We start from the raw sequence: 24,453 nt of genomic DNA, 5'->3' as shown, positions 1-24,453 counted from the left end.
CCCAGCCTTTCAGACCAACTTTCATGATAGACTAACACACTCCATACTGGTACCCTGACTGCAAGCCCAGTCTCAAGTCCTCCCTCTTAGCACCAGGATTGAGGCCTCTGGTGGCTTCTCAGTGAGACGGACACCACCTTCGGCCCATGGGGAGATTCTGCAGGCTCCTACACTAGGAAAGCACACTTTTCTAAAGGAGACACCGTACAGCTTGTAGGCTACGAACTCTTTTCATCTGTTCTGCTGTGAGGGTGTTTTCTTCTCCAGCCAGAGGCGACCATGTCCAGGAGGAAGGTGAGGGGACTGACGCGGACAGGGCGGCAGGTGAGCGAGGACCCTGACCTGGATGTCCTTTTGTCCAACCTGTCCCCTGAGCAGATTGAGGAGCTGGAGAAGGAGGTATTGGTGGCCCCCAACCTGGATCCCAATGAAGAAAGAGCCATAGAGCAGCCTGCCACTAACACTGTCCGGGACCGGGATGCTAAGCTGGACAGCCGGGAGTGTCCAGGGAAGCTCAGCCAAAAGGAACAGTCTATTGAGGTATGATTACTAAACGTTGAGTCATACAGTGGAACTCCCCCACAGTTCATGTTTATTATGTGTGAGACAGAGTTGGCCTGAAGTCCACCTTTTGAGATGTTTTACTGACACAATCTGTCACCTTAATTGTTTATCCTAAGTTTTTCTACCCGGTTGATCCCTTACCTGCCTCTTTTGCTACGGTTATGTTTCATTTCAGGGATACTGACAAAACTGATAGTGGTGGAAGTTAATCACATCCTCTCAGACAGACATCCGCTCCACCCGTTTCACTTATTTACTCTTATACGGTAACAAGCCTCATTCTGTTCAATAGGACTGGCTGTTGGAAACCAGATAAACAAATTACAATTCAAAAATGTCTGAAAGATAGTTCCTTTACGTTCCTGTTCCTTAAGCGGGTATTTTAATGATACTTCTGAAATATTCCCCTGCCAACTGGATGTTCCAGCAGTTCATAAACGGTGCTCCGCTGCTGTTTGTTCCTATGGCAGGAAAGAAAACACTCATGTATACCTTTCACATTCTTCACACAAGTCCCCTTTGGTAAACAGAGAAAATGCTTAAAGATGCAGCCATCAAATCTTGTGCATAGTGTCGCCTGATTTTGATATCGCTTTGTAGTTTATAGGTCAACGATGAGTTTGAGTTTGTTTTTAGTGGACAGCTTTTTTGACGCAGGCCCCCGCCGGGTAGGGAAAAACAGAGCCAGGGGATAACTGTTGGACGTGTATAGAGAAGAGCACTTCAAATGATGGATCCGGGGCCCTGTGGAGCTCCTTAATCCCGGCATGATGGAATTCCTTGGTTGATTGCTCCTGTGCTGCTCAATGCCTTTTAAGGAAACATCTGCCAGGGCTGCAGCCTCGAGCAAACCAAACAGATGGAGCAAGGCTCACAACTCACACACTCAGAGTAGCTGCTCCGCAAATGCATTTCTGCACTACTAACAGACTCCCCCCGTGCACACTGTAAACACGCGGTGTCTAACGTCAAGTTTACATTACACGCTGTGGTCTTATGTCATGGCTTATGTCGTACTGTGCTCTCCATGCCAACAAGTTACGCTTCACACATAGACAAGTTGAGCACAAACAAAGACTTGTTTGAATACCTGATATTTCTCGAGAACATGAATGAACTAATGCATGTTTTTGTGTAAATCGTTAGAAACAGCAATGGCAGGGTTAGGTCATCATGGACACAAACTGATTTGTAGCTGGTGGACAGGCGTATGATTAGTCATGTTGATAGGGCTGTTGGTGGTCATGCAGTGATGACCATAACAGGCAAGGCACATTACGACTGAGAACACATCACTCTAATTGGATTTGACAGTAGAAAACGATTAGATTCTTGTGTAGATTATTGAAAGTCATGTAAGTGTATGCTTTTCCGATTCACTTCATGTGGAAACGTCCCTATGTCATGTTTCTTCTCCTGCAGGGGGAACCCAAGAAGGAGAGCCGGAAACAAGAGTACCTGAGGAAGATGGGCCTGAGTCAGGAGGGGAAAGAAGGAAGGGGGATCAGAAGGCAATCAAGTATCACAACAGAACGAGTGAACAAGATGGAGGAGAGAAATGACAAAAGACCAGACCGCACTAAAGAGGACAGGGTCAGCCTGTCCAATAGATATAGGACAGAGGAGAGCAAAGACAAAGAAGTGAAAGAGACCTCTAGAGAAAGATTCAGGAGAGAAGAGAGGAAGGACGCTGAAGTGAACGACACAACTGGAGACAGATCCAGGAGAGAGGAAAGTCACGACAGCGATGTAAAGGATACAACTCGAGAAAAATACAGGAGAGGGGAGAAGAGGGACAGTGATGTTAAAGAAACGTCTAGAGACAGATTCGGGAGACAGGAGAGTCGAGACAGTTTAGAGAAAGGGGATGCCAAGGAAAGGGAGAGGAACGAGGACAACAAGCTTATGGAGAAAAGAGACAAGAGGTTGAGCACCAGTAATAAGACAAAGGAAATGATCTCCAAGTTACAAGAGAAGAAAGAAAACGAGGCGATCAAGGGGAAAGAAAGAAAAGAGGATATGAAAAAAAGAGATGAGAACAAGACAAGGGGACTTGTGTCAAAGTTTGTGGAGAAGCAAAGTCGGGTTGCAGCGAGTCAAACAGAAGATAAAAAAAACAGAGTGGAAGAGAAGGACAAGCCAGGGAAGGACAAGTCTGACTCGAAACTTGAGATACAACAGTCGCCAGCCGAGAAGGAGAGCGGAAGTGAGAAGCAAGAGGAGAAGGAAGATCCTAAGGAGAAAGCGAAAGAAGACAGTAAGGAGAATAAGAAAGATGTGGGGTTAAAGCGCAAGGAAAGTATAAAAGAGAAAGACAGGAGGAGTATTAGAGACAAGGAAAGAGAAGAGAAAAGGGAAACCGAGGAGAAAAGGGGAAAAGATGCAAACGAAGGACTAAAATCCAGCAAGATTGAGGAACAGCGTGGGAACTGTGTGACGAACAAGAGCACACCGAGCAAGACCAAAGTAGAGGAGGAAGAAGACGAGGACTCCAGCATGTTCAGTGACCTCATCGAGCAAGTTTGCAGCAACGACCCCACCATGACAGAGCTCAACGTGAACAACTCGGAGGTCATCAAAGCTAAAACACTCATCCAGTTTGCAGAGGCCTTGAATAAAAACACCCACATTAAGACTTTTGCCCTGGCCAACTGCCGTGCTGATGACCACGTGGCCTACGCCATTGCGGGCACCTTACGCACCAATACGTCTATCACAAGCATCAACCTGGATTCCAACCTTCTCACCCCCAAGGGTATAATGGCCCTGATCCAGGCCTTGCAGAAAAACACTACACTCACCGAGCTGCGCTTCCACAACCAGAGACACATCTGCGGAGGCAAGACAGAGATGGAGATGACCAAGATACTGAAAGACAACACCACCCTCCTGAAGCTGGGCTACGGCTTTGAGCTGGCCGGCCCACGCATGACCATGACCAACATCCTGAGCCGCAACATGGACAAGCAGCGACAGCGGCGCCTACAGGAGCAGAAGCTGGCCCAGGCCAACGGTGAGAAGAAAGGGATGCTGGAGGTGCCCAAGACTGCTGGGGGATTCCTCAGGGTTTCCCCCAAGGCTTCCCCTAAACCCTCCCCACACCCCTCACCAATGCCCTCCCCAAAGTTGACTCAAAAAAGAGGACCAGGAGGGGGCCCTCCTCCACCTCCTCCTCCTGGGGGCCCACCCCCACCTCCGCCCCCCATGCTGGACATAGACTCCCTGCGAAACTCCCTGACGCCCGCATCACAGAGGAAGATGGATGATAAGGCCAACAAAGCCGGTGGTACGAACTCTAGGGACCAACTCCTGGACTCCATTAGGAATACCAATATGAAGAAACTGAAGAAGGTAAGATGGGGCAAAGATCCATTGCTGATAGACATTGAAAGAGTTAGGGTTGGCAGGGATGCTCAGTCACAGATTGTAACACATTTATACGTAACTTCAGAAAGTATTCACACAACCTTGACTTTTTCCACATTTTGTTGTGTTACAGCCTGAATTTAAAATGGATTACATTTAGATTTTGTGTCACTGATCTACACACAATACCCCATAATGTCAAAGTGGAATTTTGTTTGTAGAAATGTTTTAGAAATGAATAAAAAATGTAAAGCTGAAATGTCTTGAGTCAATAAGTGTTCAACCCCTCTGTTATGGCATGCCTAAATACATTTAGGAGTAAAGATGTGCTTAACAAATCGCATAATAAGTTGCATGGACTCATTCCGTGTTCAATAATAGTGTTTAACATGATTTTTGAATAACTACCCCATCTCTGTATCCCACACATACAATTATCTGTAAGATCCCTCAATCGAGTAGTGATGTTCAAGCACAGATTCAACCACAAAGACTAGGGAGTTTTTTTCAATGCCTCACGAATAAGGGCGCTGATTGGTAGATGTGTAAATAATTCTAAAGCAGATGCTGAATATCTCTTTGAGCAAAGTTATTAATTAGGATTTGGATGGGGCATCAATACATTCAGTCACTACAAATATACAGGCATCCTTCCCGACTCAGTTGCCGTTTAGGAAGATAACTGCTCAAGGATTTCACCATGAGGCCAATGGTGATTTTAAAACAGTTACAGAGTTGAATGGTTGTGTAATGAGAAAACTGAGGATGGATCAACAACAATGTAGTTACTCCACAATACTAACCTAAATGACAGAGTGAAAAGAAGGAAGCCTGTACAGGATAAAAATATTCCAAAACATGCATCCTGTTTGCAACAAAGCACTTAAGTAATTCTGCAAAAAATATGGCAAAGAAGATACATTTTTGTCCTGATTACAACGTGTTATGTTTGGGGCGAATCCAACACAACACATCACTGAGTACGACTCTTAATATTGTCAAGCATGGTGGTGGCTGCATCATGTTATGGGTATGCTTACCATCGGCAAGGACTTGGGAGTTGTGGGGGAAAAATAAACAGAATACAGCTATAAGCACATGCAAAATCTTAGAGAAAATCCTGGTTCAGTCTGCTTTCCAACAGACACTGGGAGAATAATACATACTTCAGCAGAACAATAACCTAAAACACAAGGCCAAAGCTACACTGGCGTTGCTTACCAAGACGACATTGAATGTTCTTGAGTGGTCTAGTTACAGTTTTGACTTAAATTTGCTTTGAAAATCTATGGCAAGACTTGACAATGGCTGTCAATTAATGATCAACAAACAATTTGACAGAGCTTGAAGAATTTTTAAAATAATAAATGTCAAATATTGTACAATCCAGGTGTGCAAAGCTCTTAGACTTACCGAAAAAAGACTCACTGGTGTAATCGCCGCCAAAGGTGCTTCTACAAACAATTGACTCAGGGGTGTAAATACTTATGTACATTACTTCCATTTTCAATAAATGTGCTAAAATATCTGAAAACATGTTTTCCCTTTGTCAGTATGGGATATTGTGTGTAGATGGGTGAGAAAGAAATATGTTTAATCCATTTTGAATTCTGGCTGTAACACAACAAAATGTGGAATAAATCAAGGAGTACGAATACTTTCTGAAGGCACTGTATATGCATACAGTATCCATACACTCTCCCCTCTCTTCCTACAGGTTGCGGTACCAAAACTGTTGCAGTAATCCCCTGGAATGGAGAGTGAAAGCCAAGGAAGAGGAAGGACACAGATCTCACGGGGGATTGAAACTCCAACACATCCCACGCACAGACTGACACCCCGTCTTACCACTGTGCTGCGGGATGGTTAAGGCAGGCAAGCAGAGAGTGAAAATGGAGATTTCTATTGGATGTACAGCCTTCACTGTGCCACGAGTTCTCTCCTCAAACTTAACACTGGACCGCAGGGACCCCGTGGAGGGAGAAGAGGGCAGAGTTTTGCAGCAGGACGTGCCCTGGGGTCCTAGTTGTCTGCCTTTGTCTGTGTCGATGCTTTGCCTGTCATTTGCACTAGATTATGAAGCAGTTCATACGGTGACAAAAGCATATGATATGTAAGATGTGGGGGCGTGTAAAATTCTATAAAAAAAATATATATACAAAACTACTTTAACATTCATTGAAATATTGGATGGTAATTTGACATTTTATTTGTTTGTGGAGGGAATCACTTGGAATTTTGCCCAAACTGCTGATTCTCCATGGCATATTATCAGGGAATTCAAATGGGGTTCGATTTCAGCAATTCACAGGGGGAGAAAGGGTGGTTTGTAATGTGTGTCATTGCCAAATCTCAAGACTGACATCTCAGGCAAAGTTTTACACATAAAAAGCAACCTAGAATCCCAGTCTTCTTAGAAAGACTCAGGAAGGAAGTAAAGTTTTGAGGGGATTTAAGTATGGTCAACCTTTAAGTACTAACAAAGTTATACAACAGCGTTTAGTAATAACAATGTTATTTATAAATACATTTTCATACATTTTGCTCAAAATAATGATTCTAACATAGAAAGAAATGAGAATGTCAAAAGCAAAGAAAACAAATCACAGAATACTATTTACAGCGACAACAATGCAAACATATTCCAGGCTAGATGTCTTACTACAAGTCAAGTCTTACGACTAAAGATTTTAAAACAGTTTATTTTATTACCATGGCAGAGCAAAATGAATGTCTCTTTCAGTGTGATGATATTGTACAGAGCGGTTTGCCACTCTAAAAGTGACTATTGACTATTGTATGCATAATGTGGTTTCTGTTTCATTTTGGACTTCATTAATATGTTACAGAGCCTATAAAAAATGTACTGGTATGTTTGCAATTAAAAGTGTAATATAATACACTTTATTATAATAACTTCACAATCAAGTACATCTTCAAACAAAATTAACATACAGGATGGAGACACATCTGTCCATTATTTGATGGTAGTCTAATACAGTACAGTAGGCAACTGATACATTTACTGTATTTTGTTTGAATGTTTAACCTGTACATACAATATTTTCCTTTCAGGTGGACATTTCCCCGGTTTTCAATGTAATATATCTTAATAATACAATTTATACTGCTTGAGAAATATTAAGTTGTCTATGTCAGTCTGTCTATTGATTGGTTGGTTGACGGAATCAGAAATGATTTCCAATATCTATATAAGATATGTTGTCTCAGTTGAGCCCTGTAACCTGCAAAGATATTGAAACTGATGTGAGAGGACATTTTGTGACCAAATGGACAATTCTGTGTGCCACGCCAAGTATAAGATGTCAAATAGATTATAATGAAAGGTTTGTGTGCACACACACAGAGCAATGAAGTTACCTTAGCAAAGCTAATGATCTAATGCACTGTTGTGTGTGTGTGTATTTCAATCTGATTTCCATTTCTGCACACGTCTGGCTGACAACACTAAATGGAATGTGACCTTTAGTGAGAGAGAGTATACACTGTTTCCAACAGATTCACACCTACAAGATCATGTCCTTCACACAACTGACAAAAGAGAGGGAACTTAACTGTCTACTTCTAGTAGTGAATATGTGTTATCATGTTTTGACATCTGACACTGGGGGTTGAGAGGGATAGCGACAGGCCAGTTTACATCTTGACTGCCTCGGCATCCACGAAATGCCTATATTTGGTCATTTCTCAATGAAGACTTGTACAGTGATTCATTCCTTACTTGTTCTTAATAATGGGAGGTGGGCCAGCGGTCTGTCTGGCTCTCCCCATGAACACTGGTCTGATGGGGAGAGGGAATGGAGGAGAGAGGGGGGGGGGATTAAATGCAAACAGTGGGCTATTCCTGAATCTCCTAAGAAATTATTGCCTTTTGTAATTACACTTCATAAGAGCTTTTCCTAACCATATGACCAGAGAGGTGGAGAAAATCAGGCCTGTAGTCTGATAATTGTTTCTGGTAAGATCACGTGGTTAGGAAAAGCTCTGGCCTGAATCATTTAAATGAGAGAATAAAGAAAGAGTTTGGTTTTTGGAGAGCATTTAACCAAAAAGTACTTAGAGAACTGGCTGGAAAACTAGAATATCAATTCAAATCTAAAAGGGACACAAGTTGTTTTCTGGCCATAGGGCCCCAAGTTTTTTCTTGGCTTATTTCTATTTTAGTGACAAGTTATCCGTGAAGATAAAACAATAGAAATAAAAAATATAGCTGTGAGCAGCAATGAATGGGGTTCACAGGATGACAGAAAGGACACAAGATCAACTGAATAACGAAGCAAGCACTCTATAATGTAAGAAATATCTTCCTTTATGTGCAATCCAGTATAAATACAAAATCTGGAGTGAAGCTGACGTATGGTTCATGAGGAGAAGAGCAATGCAGATGATTTTGTGCATTATCGTCATATATGTAAAGAATTAGTTAATAGTTCCTTTTTTTAAATATAAATACCATGACAAGGTAAAAATGTGTCATTCTGCCTCTGAACAAGGCAGTTAACCCACTTGCCTAGTTAAATAAAGGTTACATTTAAACATTTAAAAAATAAAACATCTCATCTTCCTTCGGTTGTTTGGTGCTTTCAAGATAACTGGGAACTCTCTAAAAAAAACGAGGTCAAATAATGACGTCAGTGATCTCAGGTTGGAAAGTCAGAGCTCTAGAAAGAGGCCCGAGCTTTTGATTTGAAATTCCCAGTCCTGAACGCACTGAAGTCGGAGATTTCCCAGTTCCAAGTTGTTTTGAATGTGGCATTGAATGCACTGAAGTCAGAGATGATCGAGTTCCCAGTTGTTTTGAACGCGGCATTTACGTCAGAAGGGAACAGTGAAAGAACAAAATGGAGGAATACGCACGGGAGCCATGGTGAGTGAAAGCATCTAGTGAACTAAATTGCAACACAGTGTTGATTGTGTCGTAACAGCACAGTCATATAATCTGTTAAAATATACATGAAATATATATTTTAACCAAACGAATATTTTAAACCCCTAAACCGTCCGACTCCGAAGATGCTAGCTAGCTGAGTTGCTAGCCCACTTCAGTGACCTTGTTGAGCGTTCAGACGCTGCAGTTTGATATGTCAAACGTTTAGCTGTAATTTCACGTGTACATTGTGTGATACACATCATTTACCACAAATTAATATGAATAATTCCCACATTTGCTTAATAACTAGCTAATTCCCATGTAGTTAGCCCTGCTGCTAGCTCAATCAATTTACAATGTATGATGTAACGACACGACGGCATGCTCCCTCATACGAAAGCATATATATGAAGTAATTATCAGAAGTTAATGATAACCGTTAGTCCACTCGCTAATGTGATATGCTAGCAATTGCAAGGGCTAAAGTTGCTCAGATAATGTGCTGTGTTACTAGCTACCTTTCAAGATTCTACAGTAGCAAGTTAGCTAGGTGACTAACCTACTAGCACAACTTTTCTACTAGTGTTGTCACGATACCAGGCCAAGTATCGCGATACAATTGGGAAGGGGGCATATTTCAGACATGGAACGCAACGCAATGTGCTTTACAGGAAGAAAAAAAACAAGTAAAATAAAAGCAGAAATATTTACTACAAGAAATAACTAAAAGCACCCTAAGGAAAAGCAAAGCTAAAAATATGTTTTAAGATATCGTTTAAATATGTCCACAGTTTTAGCCCCCCTCAGGTTCTGCGTCAGGCTATTCCAGAGGCTGGGGACATAATAACTAAAGGCTGCCTCCATGCCTCTTGGGCATTGTGAAAGTTAAAACGCCAGTGCCAGAGGAACTGAGGGACCTACTGGGTACATAACTTAAAAGCATGTCTGACATGTATTGGGGAAGGAAGATACATACAAATAATTATGCATGTCCTTGTGGCAGTAAGAGGAAAACACAGTATGAAACCTTCTTTACTCTTCAGTTAACACACACACACTTTCCCTCACACACTTGATGGTACCACCGCCTTCGCCCTACCAACACGGTCGGAGGTCACGTGTCTGAAGTCACGTGTTGCTGACGAAATCGTGGGGGACTTCCAGAGAGTGGTGAGGAGATCAATAAACCGATCAACTTCGGGACTTGAGTGATGCAATTCATATTCTCCATTTCAGTAATAAAAAGAGCAAGAAATTCAAATGAACGTCGTTTTACGAAATATAAACCTCAGTAACCGTTAAACATTTAATTTGTTAAACGTGTCAAGTCTCGACATCATACATAAACAAATGCACGTGTTGTATAAATAGGCACGCCACTCCATTATTTTGTGTGAAATTGTGCAAACCAAAAAATGACGCCGTGTCTTATGGGATTCCACCTCGCTATGAAGCCGGCAGCGCTGCAGGCTCAGTCGAAGTGCCTACCGGAGGGGCTAATTAGCCCCTACACCCTCGATAATTTTCATTCCCTCCGCTTTGGGACACTTCTGCAAATGAAAGAGGTGAGGGCAGAGGGGGATTTGGGATTTAGCCACTCTGTCTCCCTCTCTCAAAAGCACACACACCACTCTCTCACCCACAAACATACACACACTACTCCCAACTTAAAAATTAATCTACAAACGATACCCCATAATGATAAAGCAAGAACATGTTTTTAGAAATACCTTTACATAAGTATTTAGACTCTTTGCTATGAGACTTGGAATTGAGCTCAGGTGCATCCTTTTTCCATTGTTCATCCTTGAGATGTTTCTACAACTTGATTGGAGTCCACATGTGGTAAATTCAATTGATTGGACATGATTTGGAAAGGCAGACACCCGTCTGTATTAGAGGTCGACCGATTATGATTTTTCAACGCCGATACCGATTATTGGAGGCCCAAAAAAGCAGATGCCGATTAATCGGCAGACTTATTTTATTTTTATTTTTTTGTTATTATTATTTGTAATAATGACAATTACAACTATACTGAATGAACACTTATTTGAACTTAATATAATACAAAATCAATTTAGTCTCAAATAAATAATGAAACATGTTCAATTTGGTTTAAATAATGCAAAAACAAAGTGTTGGAGAAGAAAGTAAAAGTGCAATATGTGCCATGTAAGAAATCTAACGCTTAAGTTCTTTGCTCAGAACATGAGAACATATGAAAGCTGGTGGCTCCTTTTAACATGAGTCTTCAATATTCCCAGATAAGAAGTTTTAGGTTGTAGTTATTATAGGACTATTTCTCTCTATACCATTTGATTTCATATTACCTTTGACTTTTGGATGTTCTTATTGGCACTTTAGTATTGCCAGTGTAACAGTATAGCTTCCGTCTCTCTCCTCGCCCCTACCTGGGCATGAACCAGGAACACATCGACAACAGCCACCCTCGAAGCAGCGTTACCCATGCAGAGCAAGGGGAATAACTACTCCAAGTCTCAGAGCAAGTGACGTTTGAAATGCTATTAGTGCGCACCCCGCTAACTAGCTAGCCATTTCACATCGGTTACACCAGCCTGATCTCGGGAGTTGATGGGCTTGAAGTCATAAACAGCGCAATGCTTGAAGCACAGCAAAGAGCTGCTGGCAAAACGCACAAAAGTGCCGTTTGAATGAATGCTTACGGGCCTGCTGGTGCCTACCATCGCTCAGTCAGACTGCTCTATCAAATCATAGACTTAATTATAACATAATAACACACAGAAATACGAGCCTTAGGTCATTAATATGGTCAAATCCGGAAACTATCATCTTGAAAACAAGACGTTCTTTCAGTGAAATACGGAACCGTTCGTATTTTATCTAACGGGTGGCATCCATAAGTCTAAATATTCCTGTTACATTGCACAACCTTCAATGTTATGTCATAATTATGTAAAATTCTGGCAAATTAGGCAGCCCAAACTGTTGCATATATCCTGACTCTGTGTGCAATGAACGCAAGAGAAGTGACACAATTTCACCTGGTTAATATTGCCTGCTAACCTGGATTTCTTTTAGCTAAATATGCAGGTTTAAAAATATATACTTCTGTGTATTGATTTTAAGAAAGGCATTGATGTTTATGGTTAGGTACACATTGGAGCAAGGACAGTACGCATTGGAGCAAGGACAATACGCACCGCATCGATTATATGCAACGCAGGACACGCTAGATAAACTAGTAAAATCATCAACCATGTGTAGTTAACTAGTGATTATGATTGATTGTTTTTTACAAGATAAGTTTATTGCTAGCTTGCAACTTACCTTGGCTTACTGCATTCACGTAACAGGCATGCTCCTCGTGGGGTGCAATGAGAGGCAGGTGGGTAGAGTGTTGGCCTAGTTAACTGTAAGGTTGCAAGATTGAATCCCCAAGCTGACAAGGTAAAAATCTGTCGTTCTGCCCCTGAACAAGGCAGTTAACCCACCATTCCTAGGCCGTCATTGAAAATAAGAATGTGTTCTTAACTGACTTGCCTAGTTAAATAAAGATGTAAAGGTGTAAAAAAAAATCTGGGGGCCAAATCGGTGACCAAAAATACCGATTTCCATTTGTTATGAAAACTTGAAATCGGCCCTAATTAATCAGCCATTCCGATTTAATAGGTTGACCTCTAGTCTGTTTAAGGTCCCACAGTTGACAGTGCATGCCAGAGCAAAAACCAAGCCATGAGGTTGAAGGAATTGTCCGTAGAGCTCCGAGAAGATTGTGTCGAGGTACAGATCTGGGGAAGAGTACCAAAACATTTCTGCAGCACTGAAGGTCCCCAAGAACACTGTGGCCTCCATCATTCTTAAATGGAAGAAGTTTTGAACCACCAACACTCTTCCTAGAGCTGTCCGCCCAGCCAAACTGAGCAATCGGGGGAGAATGGCGTTGGTCAGGGAGGTGACCAAGAACCTGATGGTCTCTCTGACAGAGCTCTAGAGTTCTTCTGAGGAGATGGGAGAACCTTCCAGAAGGACAACCATCTCTGCAGCACTCCACCAATCAGGCCTTTGTGTTAGTGGCCAGATGGAAGCCACTCCTCAGTAAAATGCACATGACAGCCCACTTTGAGTTTGCCAAAAGGCACCTAAAGGACTCTGACCATGAGAAACAAGATTCTCTGGTCTGATGAAACCAAGATTGAACTCTTTGGCCTGAATGCCAATCGTCACGTCTGGCGCCATCCCTATGGTGAAGCATGGTGGTGGCAGCATCAGGCTGTGGGGATGTTTTTCAGCTTCAGGGACTGGCAGACTAGTCAGGATCGAGGGAAAGATGAACTGAGCAAAGTACAGGGAGATCCTTGATGAAAATCTGCTCCAGAGCGCTCAGGACCTCAGATTGTGGTGACTGTTCACCTTCCAACAGGACAACGACCCTACGCACACAGCCAAGACAACTGAGTGGTTTCGGGACAAGTCTCTGAATGTCCTTGAGTGGCCCAGCCAGAGCCTGGACTTGAACCCAGTTGATCTAACATCTCTGGAGAGACCTGAAAATAGCAGTGCAATGATGCCGCCCGAGACCGGAGGTCCCATGGGGCGGAGCACAATTGTCCCAGCGTTGTTCGGGTTAGGGGAGGGTTTGGCTGGCAGGGATGTTGCTAGAGCGCGACAAGAACAACTGTGGCGAGCTGGGCGCAATGCACACTGACACGGTCGCCAGGTGTACAGTGTTTCCTCTGACACATTGGTGTGACTGGCTTCCGGGTTAAGTGCGCATTGTGTGAAGAAGCAGTGCGGCTTGGCTGGGCTGTGTTTCAGAGGTTGCATGGCTCTCGACCTTCACCTCTCCCGAGTCCGTACGGGAGTTGCAGCGATGAGACAAGACTGTAATTACCAACTGGATACCACGAAATTGGGGGGGGAAAGTGGTACTTAAAAAATAAAATTAATAAACAAAGTTCTGAGTAAAAGGTTGGAATTCTTATGTAAATGTGATATTACAGTTTGCTAAAATATTTTTTTTTTTTGCTTTGTCATTATGGGGTATTGTGTGTAGATTGATGAGGATCAGAAACAATTGTATACATTTTCGAATAACAACAATAATGTGGAAAAAGTCAAGGGGACTGAATAATTTCCGAATGCACTGTAGATGCGCAGGAAGAATGGACAGAGATAACCTTTGAGTGAAGACTGGTAGGGGATGAGTCTGGCTGATCACAGCTGCCACACGTGAGCTGCGCCTGAAAGTGATGTGGGCATTTTTGGACTGATGCATTCAAGAGACTAGTTGCTTAACAAATTTTTATCACAGGCGACAGCTAAATCTTTGGATCGGTAGGGCCGAAAAGTGTGGTAGTGTCATATAAAATGGTACTATGGAATTCTAAAATGTTGTTTTAAGTATCATGACGTTTTGGTACCGTGATATTACTGTGGTACCGGTGTACATTGCAACACTAGCCTATCGTTATCTAACATTACTAGGTGGCAATCACACACTTTTAATAGCCAGTTGACACAAGCCTTCAGGCTACTTTACACTAGCTAGCTATGTATCATGCATTTAAATGCACCTATGACCCTGAAGCAAACTGGTAAAGACCTGTGTGTTTATCTGCCTGTGTGTGTTCATTGACCATACTGTGTTTTTTCAGTCCGTGGAGAATCGTGGACGACTGTGGGGGTGCTTTCACCATGGGGGCCATTGGAGGAGGGATCTTCCAGGCTGTCAAGGGCTTTAGAAATTCACCTGCAGTAAGTTCAGCCATGCCAATCAATTCCCCCATGTGCAAAATGACACTGAACAAAAGTATAAACACAATATAAAGTGTTGGTCCCATGTTTCGTGAGCTGAAACAAAAGACTCCAGAAATGTTCCGTACGCACAAAAAGCTTTACTCTCAAATTTTGTGCACAAATTTGTTAACATCCTTGTTAGTGAGCATTTCCCAAGATAATCCATTCTCCTGACAGGTGTGGCATTTCAACAAACTGATTAAACAGCATGATCATTACGCATGTGCACCTTGTGCTGGGGACATTGAAAGGCCACTCTAAAAGGTGCAGCTTTGTCGCACAACACAATGCCACAGATGTCTCAAGTTTTAAGGGAGCGTGCAATTGGCATGTTGACTGCAGGAATGTACACCAGAGCTGTTGCCAGAGAATTGAATGTTCATTTCTCCACTACAAGCCGCCTCCAACTTCGTTTTGGAGAATTTGGCAGTACGTACAACTGGCCTCACAACCACGTGTAACCATGACAGCCCAGGACCTCTACATCCGGCTTCTTCACCTTGTTGTCGTCCCAGCCACCCGGACGGCTGATGAAACTGCTGTGGGTTTGCACAATCAAAGAATTCTTGAACCAACTGTCAGAAACCATCTCGGGGAAGCTCATCTGTGTGCTCGTCATCCACACTAGTATCTTGACCTGATTGCAGTTCAGTGTCATAACCAACTTCAGTGGGTAAATGATCACCTTCGGTGGCCACTGGGACGCTGTAGAAGTGTGCTCTTAATAGATGAATCCCGGTTTCAACTGTACCGGGCAGGTGGCAGAAAGCTTGGATGGCGTTTTGTGGGCGAGCGTTTTGCTGATGTCAACGTTGGGAACAGAGTGCCCCATGGTGGGGTTATGGGTTGGGCAGGCATAAGCTACGGACATCGAACACAATTGCTTTTTATCGTTGGCAATTTGAATGCACAGAGATACTGTGATGAGATCCCGAGGCCAGTTGTCGTGCCACTCATCTGCCACCACCCCCCCATGTCACAAGGATCTGTACATAATTCCTGGAAGCTGAAAATGTCCCATTTATTCCATGGCCTGTGTCATGTAAAAATCTAGACGGCGTGAAAATGTTTCCAGTCAATAATTGAACGCGTACAGACGCGTTCAATTATTGACTGGAAACATTTTCACTGGATTACTGGATTACTGAGCTTGTGGAGCTGTTTCTCTCACACCCCCTCACCCTGGATTTGGCTAGGTAACAAGCATAATTAGCTGGTTGGCTTGTTCTTAGAGGTGTGCAGTCTTAACTTGTTTGCATAGCTAGCTAACTAAGAAATGTATGCACTGTCAATCGAAAACGTAGTCGCCCAAGTCTTTGCAATGGCAAAAAATCTCTCCTTACATAACCCTCAGCACTTTGACATGCGATTCCGTGTATTTACATGCTGACCTCACACCTCAACAAGCTTGTGATTGGTCAAAGTCAATACTCCTGGCCACCATTGATTGGCAGATGTGGGCACGCGGATTTGCTTCACACACAAGATTTTCGCGTTTGAGGGAGGGTGTGAGGGAAACATCTGCATGTGCTCAGCCATCCACATAAAGCAATGGCATGCATTTATTGAACTGGGATCTTTTTCATACTGGGAGAAATTTCATAGCATGCCGTCACAATCGGAACGGTTGGAAACTAATTCACGCTAGGAAGATGTTTACATGACAGCATGTATACTCACCAGAAATGTCACAAATTGAGCCTGTTTGGGATGCTCTGGATCGACGTGTACGACAGTGTGTTCCAGTTCCTGCCAATATACAACAACATTGCACAGCCATTGAAGCGGAGTGGGACAACATTCTACAGGCCTATGCGAAGGAGATGTCGCCCATGCATGAGGCAAATGGTGGTCACACCAGATACTGACTAGTTTTCTGACCCACGCCCATACCTTTTTTAAGATATCTGTGACCAACAGATGCATATCTGTATTCCCAGTCATGTGAACTCCATATATTAGGGCCTAATGAATTTATTTAAATTGACTGTTTCCTTATATGAACTGTAACTCTGTAAAAAAAATGAAATTGTTGTGTTTTATATTTAGCTAGCCTATGGGATATGAAGGAACAGTTAAGTCAATTAGAGAACTGTTTGACTGAATTTTGTACTGTGCTGAATGGGTTGGGCATAGTGAGGTGTGAAGAATGAGGAGTTTTGATGCCATCTTCTTTTTGTTCTCAGGGGATGAGCCACAGATTGAAAGGTAGCATGACAGCCATCAAGACCAGAGCCCCACAGTTGGGGGGTAAGTACACGTCAAGTTCAAGCTTATTTGTCTCTTTTGTTCTCAGACTGCAAGTCATTGTTCCTTGCTCTGTCTGAAACCGCGTGAATTATGTTATGTTGTATTGTAGGTAGCTTTGCAGTATGGGGAGGCCTCTTCTCCATGATTGACTGTGGGTTGGTAAAGGTACGGGGGAAAGAGGACCCCTGGAACTCCATCACAAGCGGGGCCATGACTGGAGCCATCCTTGCAGCAAGAAGTGAGTGATAGTTTAATAATTCACATTTTAAGACAGGCATTGCTGTGAAGAAGGGGCCCTCGCGCTGTTTTTCTGTCACACTTTCACACACATACTCATACAAACAAAATTGCCATTATACAGCTATCTTACAATAACTTTTGCACAAAGTTCACCATTGGTTCCTTGTTGAACACACTTAATGTATTTCCGCATGCTTAACATACAACATGGGCTTGTAAATTCAGGGCATTCACGTAGACCCAGTGTTTGTTCAATGTAAATGTAGTTTTTTTGTTGATTTACTGTAAAGACTAATTGCTAGTCTATGTTGTACTGATTCCTTTATTGTTTGTCCTCAGATGGACCAGTGGCCATGGTAGGCTCTGCTGCAATGGGAGGTATACTACTGGCATTGATAGAGGGAGCTGGAATCCTGCTCACTAGATTTGCTTCGTCACAGTTCCCAACTGGTCAGTGTGCCTCTGAGGAATGCTGTCTTATTCTGTAGTTGATTTACAGGGCTACAATGAAGGGTTATAGGGAGTGCAACTGTTTTATTTAATTTATTGAACCTTTTATTTAACCAGGTAAAACCCATTTGAGGTTAAAAACCTATTTTGTGAGGATGACCTGGCAAGAAAGCAAAACAGGGAAATAGCAGCGTGTCCATAAAACATTACAGAGTATACACAAAACACAAAGTGTCACAAGTTAAAGATACAAATGAAGATTAGAAACCACTTGCAGTTATCACAAACGGTGTTGTCGATCAGAGTCTTAAAAACAGGCAAGGACACTAACTCCCCTAACTTTACAACCTTCTGAAGCATGTTCCAGGATGACAGGGCATTATGGGAAAAAGTCCCATCTCAGTTCTAGCCTTAGGAACATACAAGGACAGTGGCAACTGTGAACGAAGACTATATTGAGTGACTGATCTGGTCAGTAAGGAACAGATATACAATGGGAGTTGTCCCATCAATTTTTTGTTGACAAAAGTGTAGGAGTGCTTTAGCCTCCTGGTGGAGAGAGAGGTCCATTGCACCATAGCATACAAATCACAGTGATGGGTAAAGTGAACTTGCATTTGTAATATATCTTAAAGCACCATGATTAACTGTCCAGAGTTTAAGGTACTTGCTGAGGCCTTCATATAGACAATATCACCATAACCAAGCACTGATTTTTTTTAAAGTGCTTTGAACAAGTTATTTTCTGACTTACATTGAAAAGCAAGATTTGTTCATGAAATAGAAACTCAATTTCAACTTCAGTTTCGTAGTCAAGTTATCAATGTGCTGTTTAAAATTCAACTTTTCATCTAACCACATCCCAAGATACTTATAGGAGGAAAACCTATCAATTTGCTGGCCTGTTATAGTTCAAATTTGCAAGTGAGTCCATCTGTTTCCTTTAAGGAAAGAGAAAACCATAAACTTTGTTTTCCTTTCATTGAGCACAAGTTTCAATTGGAAAAGCTGCCTTTGCATCAACACTTAAACCAACCTTTTTTAGTCTTCAACAGCTGGGCATGGCAACAGTGTCGAAGGCCTTCGATAAGTTAATAAAAAGTGATGTCCTGAGCATCTAGAATATCACCTACAACCTTACTAACAGCAGTAATTGTACTGTGCTTGGCTCTCAAAATTCAAAAGGCACTCGCACATCTGAGCAAACCTTTTGCAGGTGCATGGCAACAGTTGAACAAGATGAATGAAAAAGGAAACCACACACTGCTCTTGATAGTATCACTGATCTTTAATAAGCTTACGTATCGGCCTCACGGCCTTTGTCAGAGCTTTTGTGATTTAAAAAAAATTTGCACCCTTATGTAGACCTAGCCCCACCCACATCCGTTCCACACATGGAAACGGGTTGGAGGCGAAGGAAATTGAGATAAAACTGAGTAATTGTGAAGAAAGTCTTTCAACTGTGAGTTCACAAGGTTTTCTAAAACTTTTGCCAAAGCAGACAGTTTAGATATGGGACGATAGTTATCCAACTGGATCTCCACCTTTATGTAAAGGCGTGACATAGGCTGCTTTCCAGACTTTTGGAATGGTATTACTCGCCAATAAAATATTTAAAATATGAGTGAGAGGGGCAGCAATGATCTCTGCACCAATTTTGACAAAATACGGGTTTAATTCACACGGGCCAGCTGCTTTCTTAATATTAATAGATTTGAGTTCCTTTACAACTTCTGAAAGCTCAGTCTCAGTAAAATGAAATAGATGAACCATAGGCCAACATGTGGCTGTTTCATTCACCGCCTCATTTGAGATGTTAGGAAGGAGTTCATTATCAAATAAATGCCCAGCTTTAGCATAATGCTCATTAAACATGTCAAGTTTATTCTTCTCAGTCACATCCAATGAATTTGAGGTCAATTTCAGTGCAAGACCAGAGGAGTTTGTGTTAGCATTCATGGATTTAATGGTTTTCCATAATTTCGTCGGATTATTGAGGTTTGCCTTGGTAGATTTGTATTTCCGTATTAGCACGGTGCACTTATTTCTCAGTGCCCTGAATAACTGCCATTCAGTCTGGGAATTACCCTTTCTGGCTTTGGCCCATTGTGTATTTCGTTTTTTGGATCAAATCAGATAATTAACCTGTAAACAAGATTGTCTCTACCTCTTACCTGGTACTTTTTGAGAGGGGTGTGTTTATAGAATGAAAATAGGAGAATACCTCTTCGATATCTGGAATAAGTGCAATCATATCCCAGTTGCATGCATAAAGTTCATGCAGGAATGCCTGCTCACTGAACTGCCTAAAATTTTATTTGACTATGAACCGAGAGGGCACGTCCAGAGTAATGATGCTAGACGGGCGGGCAGGTGTGGGCAGCGATCGGTTGAAGAGCATGCATTAAGTTTTACTTGCATTTAAGAGCAGTTGGAGGCCACAGAAGGAGAGTTGTATGGCATTGAAGCTCTTCTGAAGGTTTGTTAACACAGTGTCCAAAGAGGGGCCAGAGGTATACAGAATGGTGTCGTCTGCGTAGAGGTGGATCAGAGAATCACCAGCAGCAAGAGCGACATCATTGATGTATACAGAGAAAAGAGTCAGCCTGAGAATTGAACCCTATGGCGCCCTCATAGAGACTGCCAGAGGTCCGGACAACAGGCCCGCCGATTTGACACACTGAACTCTATCAGAGAAGTAGTTGGTGAACCAGGCGAAGCAGTCATTTGAGAAACCAAGGCTGTTGAGAGTTTGCCGATAAGAATGAGGTGATTGACAGTCGAAAGTATTGGCCAGGTCGATGAATACGGCTGCACAGTATTGTCTTTTATCGATGGCGGTTATGATCTCGTTTAGGACCTTGAGCGTGCAATCCAATCTACAGTCGTCTGATACAGCAAAGTTTTTAGCCAGACCAAACCCTGTAGATGAGAGTGTTTTGAGCATGTCACAGTAGGAGTCAAATGGTAACACAATGTGATCCCTCTGAAAGACTACAGCTGCTATACCATCATTTAAAGTAGGGTGTAGCGGTATTTCTGGGTTAGGGAGATTTGTTTTTGATCATTTAGACTTTGCAATGAGCCATAACCCATGTAAAGCAGCAATTAAAACCATTTGTACAAAAATACGTATTTTTTTACCACTGAATCCAACAATTCACAAAAACACAAATAAATATATTCTGAGTCAATCTTTTGAAACCTTAAATTCCCTAAAAATGTTAAGCTGTTTCCTACAGGTCTAGTAGAGTTAGAAAGCAAGTGTGTGCCCGAGCGTTCTTGCCTTTAAAACGGTCAGCGCGTTCAACAGCCGCTGCAGGAATGTACTGACATGTATTTCGCCCAATGTTTGGGTCTGGTCAATGCACCCAGTCGCCTTGCAGTAGGCTACAGCACAGTGAGGCAGAGCGGGCACAGTGGCTAGTCCACCCAGCAGGGGTATCCTGGGCTAGGAAGCCCAGCGCATCTAGACGTTATGTCACAGCGCAGATACCGACCTCCAGTTTCCACCGCACAGCAAGACAGGAGTGGAGTCAGAAGACTCCGGTAGAATGGCGAAACACAGATTCAATTTTTATTTTTTATTTTTTTAAACTGACCATCGAAGAGCATCCAAGTGTCTGGACCGTCAGTCACAGCACAGATGTATCCTCTCTCGACTTTCAGGAAGGGCACCACACCTGCTTGATCTCCTGTAGAAACCAGCAGATGTCAATTTAACGCTTTGATCCTGTAGGATTTTAGATTTTGTCTGTTGTTTAATGACAAGTCTCGCAGCCTATAATAGTTTTGCTAAGTAATAAAAGCTTGTAACACTTGAAAGAAACAGTGTGACACAACACTTCCAGCAAAACTGCCCTGCCGCCATCTTGAATTGGATAGTGTTATTTATATTGAACATGGACGAATGACTGCTTACTGCCAAGGCGTCTTATTAATGTATTATCTCTGATGTCATCTCTCAACTCTTCCCTTTCTATAGGTCCCCAGTTTGCTGAGGAGCCAGCCCCCATGCCTGCCCCCTCCTATGGAGGAGACTACAGACAGTACCAGTGAGAGGTTCCTCTCACCCTCTAGGCCTTTTTGAAGTTACAATTAGGAAATTGAGGAAATTTTTACGCAATTACAATTGCACCTAACATTATGGACTGGGTCAGAGAACTGAAGGGCAAATTCACACTTTTTTTCCAGAGCCGATGTACAGATTTGCCTTTTTACCATCCTCAGCCTTGTCAGTTGTGTTTAGTTCACCCTAAATCGGTTAAAATATCTGAACGAGGGAAAAGCTTGTGGGTTTGTGCAATCATACATGCATGTATACCCTGCAAGTGTGACAGATAAACTAGAGCTGGTGTTGAGTCAAGCTCAGGGCCATGGCTGTCAATGTGCAGTCAAAGATTGATTCTATCAAACTTGTATCATGTCTTTCATGTGTGTATAAAGGCTTTCCTGCATGTATTTGGCATGTATTGCTTATTTGCCTTATTGTTCATCGTATCCTGTGCTTGTCGTTTTGTAAATGAAATAACTAGGCTGGTATTTCATTGAACGGTATAAAAGGCTAATATTCATTATGCTGTTCCTGAAATCTTAGGTTTTATAATGACTTATTTATTTTTTGGGTAGTTGATAATTAAATGCTTTATAGTTTAGAAGAAAATTACTGCTGGCAAAGGATGACCTCAAACCTCACCAATTGCTCAGTGGTCCTCATGAAAGGGGTTGATACAACTTGTCTGAATGACAGAAGAATAAAAGTTGTCAAATAAAATGTCATTTTGTAGCTTTTGTTTAACTTTCAAATTATCACAAAGTGCTACTTTATTTCCCCTTAAACTTTTTTCACACTGAAAATATTTGAAATGGTCTTTGTTGATGTATGGTTATTGAGTGTGCTCTTAAACATATATTTTAGGATTGTGTTTCAGCAGGGCTGGAGCAAAGCCTGCACACCCAGTACATCTCCTGGATGAGGGATAGCCACCCCTGCCATAAATCATGCCACTTGATTAATATAACCTCACATCTTTTCACACCATTTGCTATGGTGTTGAGTGGCTGACGTTATTCAGAAGCTACTGGCATCTCGGCCTGGAGAGCTCTTGTCTCAAGGACTAAAACCAGAAAAACCAAAGGTGTCACAAATAGAGGGTAGTATACACAAGATATACTGAAAGATTTGTCCATATCAGTTTTCTTTTCAGTAAAAAGCGAGGTGGCACACACCCAGAGATAATTATTTAGTGTAGAGGTGCTGACTAACAGCGAATAAACTGTAAGCTATAAAAATAGAGTCGCACACTCTATATATAAACTCCCAGTAATTTATTGGGTAAAACACCAACGTTTCGGCATCACTGTGCCTTCTACAGGTTAATGTCATGAATGCTTGAACCAGGTTATGTCGACAAACAGTGCAATTTAGTGCAACCAATGACAATAGTGAAGGGTGTGTCATAATTATTAGGTTGATTAGAATGAATTGAGTGAAACTGTTAAAAGAATCGTTTACAGCATATAGAGTATGTTAGGCTATTGTTCTCATATGGAACATAATTAGATATTGTACATAATATTAGCATCAACATACATTATTGTTTAATTTCATTTGACATACATTTAATTGTTTCCAATTTAATATTTGTTACATGTAATATTTTGGTTCAACCATAATGCATAGTAAGCATTATCAACAGGGGGAACATATTGGGTATATGCTGATAAGCTGTAGAAATAATATATTAATTTATAAGACTTTGTTAAAAAAAAGAGAATAAAGAAGAATTGTTCATAAGAAGGACCTGAGATCAAAGTCAATATTCAGACCACTAGGGGTCAATGTTTTTAGACAGGATATCCAGTAGGACTCCCTCTAGTAGTAGGATCTCGACGTTAACCTGCTCTCTTTGGTAGAGTAATATGCTCAATGCCTGTATATTTGAGGGAGGAGATAGGATGGTTAGCTTCAACAAAGTAAGCTGCTACTGGATAGTCAGTGTCCTTACACCTGATTGAGCTGCGGTGTTCAGCTATGCGTTTTAATTGTTTTTAATTTGTCCTATGTGGGCTTTCCCACATGAACAGGTGATGAGATAGATTACTCCCTTTGTCTTGCATGAGATGAGACCCCTAACAGGGATTTTTCGACCTGTACGTGGATGTCTGAAAAAGGATGTTTTTGTAGTGCAATTGCACTGTGCATGAGCCATATTTGTAGCTCCCTTTTGGAATGGATGTCAAGTGTCTGAGTGGGCTCAGGGGGCATGTCAGACCTCACCAAGCTATCCCCAATATTGCGACCACGCTTATAGACCACCAGTGAGGGTTCCTTGAAGAGGTGTGCAGTTTTTTTCTGTCAGATTGCAGAGTACGCCAGTGCTTTTTCAGGATTGCTTTCATTTTCTCCGAACACTTGGTGTAATTAGTGCAGAAGATTGTTGCGTTGTTTTCAGTGTTGGTTAAAGTACTAAATTGTATACTTTAGTAAAAGTAAAAATACCTTAGTATAAAAAGACTCAAGTAAAAGTCACCCAGCAAAATATTACTAGAGTAAAAGTCAAAGTATTTGTTTTTTAAAAGTACTTAAATATCAAAAGTAAATGGAATTGCTAAAATCTACTTAAGTATCAAATGTCAAAGTCAAAGTATAAATCATTTCAAATTCCTTATATTAAGCAAACCAGACGGCACACTTAGGGGCACACTCAGACATAATTTACAAATGAAGCATTTGTGTTTAGTGAGTGCCAAATCAGATGCAATAGGGATGGCCAGGGATGTTCTCTTGATAAGTGTGAATTGGACAATTTTCCTGTCAAAATGTAACGAGTACTTTTGGGTGTCAGGGAAAAAGCATGGAGTAAAAAATACATTATTTTCTTTCAGAATGTAGTGAAGTAAAAGTTGCC

At 41.9% G+C, this 24,453-nt stretch overlaps 2 protein-coding genes across 2 annotated transcripts; both read left to right on the top strand.

Annotated features, from left to right (window-relative positions):
• The first annotated feature begins 15 nt into the window (after positions 1 to 15).
• On the top strand, positions 16 to 7,071 carry LOC109890857 (leiomodin-1-like). The gene is made up of 3 exons (XM_020482931.2): positions 16 to 540; positions 1,987 to 3,915; positions 5,648 to 7,071. Exons 1-3 carry the CDS (start codon positions 280 to 282, stop codon positions 5,672 to 5,674), a joined length of 2,217 nt encoding a protein of 738 aa, XP_020338520.1. The 5' UTR covers positions 16 to 279; the 3' UTR covers positions 5,675 to 7,071.
• A 1,595-nt stretch (positions 7,072 to 8,666) lies between these two features.
• Positions 8,667 to 22,321, top strand: LOC109890856 (mitochondrial import inner membrane translocase subunit Tim17-A). Its single transcript, XM_020482930.1, has 6 exons — positions 8,667 to 8,818; positions 14,461 to 14,560; positions 16,789 to 16,852; positions 16,962 to 17,090; positions 17,432 to 17,542; positions 21,528 to 22,321. The coding sequence occupies exons 1-6, from the start codon at positions 8,793 to 8,795 to the stop codon at positions 21,599 to 21,601; spliced, it is 504 nt and encodes a 167-aa protein (XP_020338519.1). The 5' UTR covers positions 8,667 to 8,792; the 3' UTR covers positions 21,602 to 22,321.
• Positions 22,322 to 24,453: the final 2,132 nt, after the last annotated feature.

Source organism: Oncorhynchus kisutch, linkage group LG5 (assembly GCF_002021735.2).
Source record: "Oncorhynchus kisutch isolate 150728-3 linkage group LG5, Okis_V2, whole genome shotgun sequence".
Taxonomy (NCBI): domain Eukaryota; kingdom Metazoa; phylum Chordata; class Actinopteri; order Salmoniformes; family Salmonidae; genus Oncorhynchus; species Oncorhynchus kisutch.
This window is presented reverse-complemented; position numbering and strand designations above follow the sequence as displayed.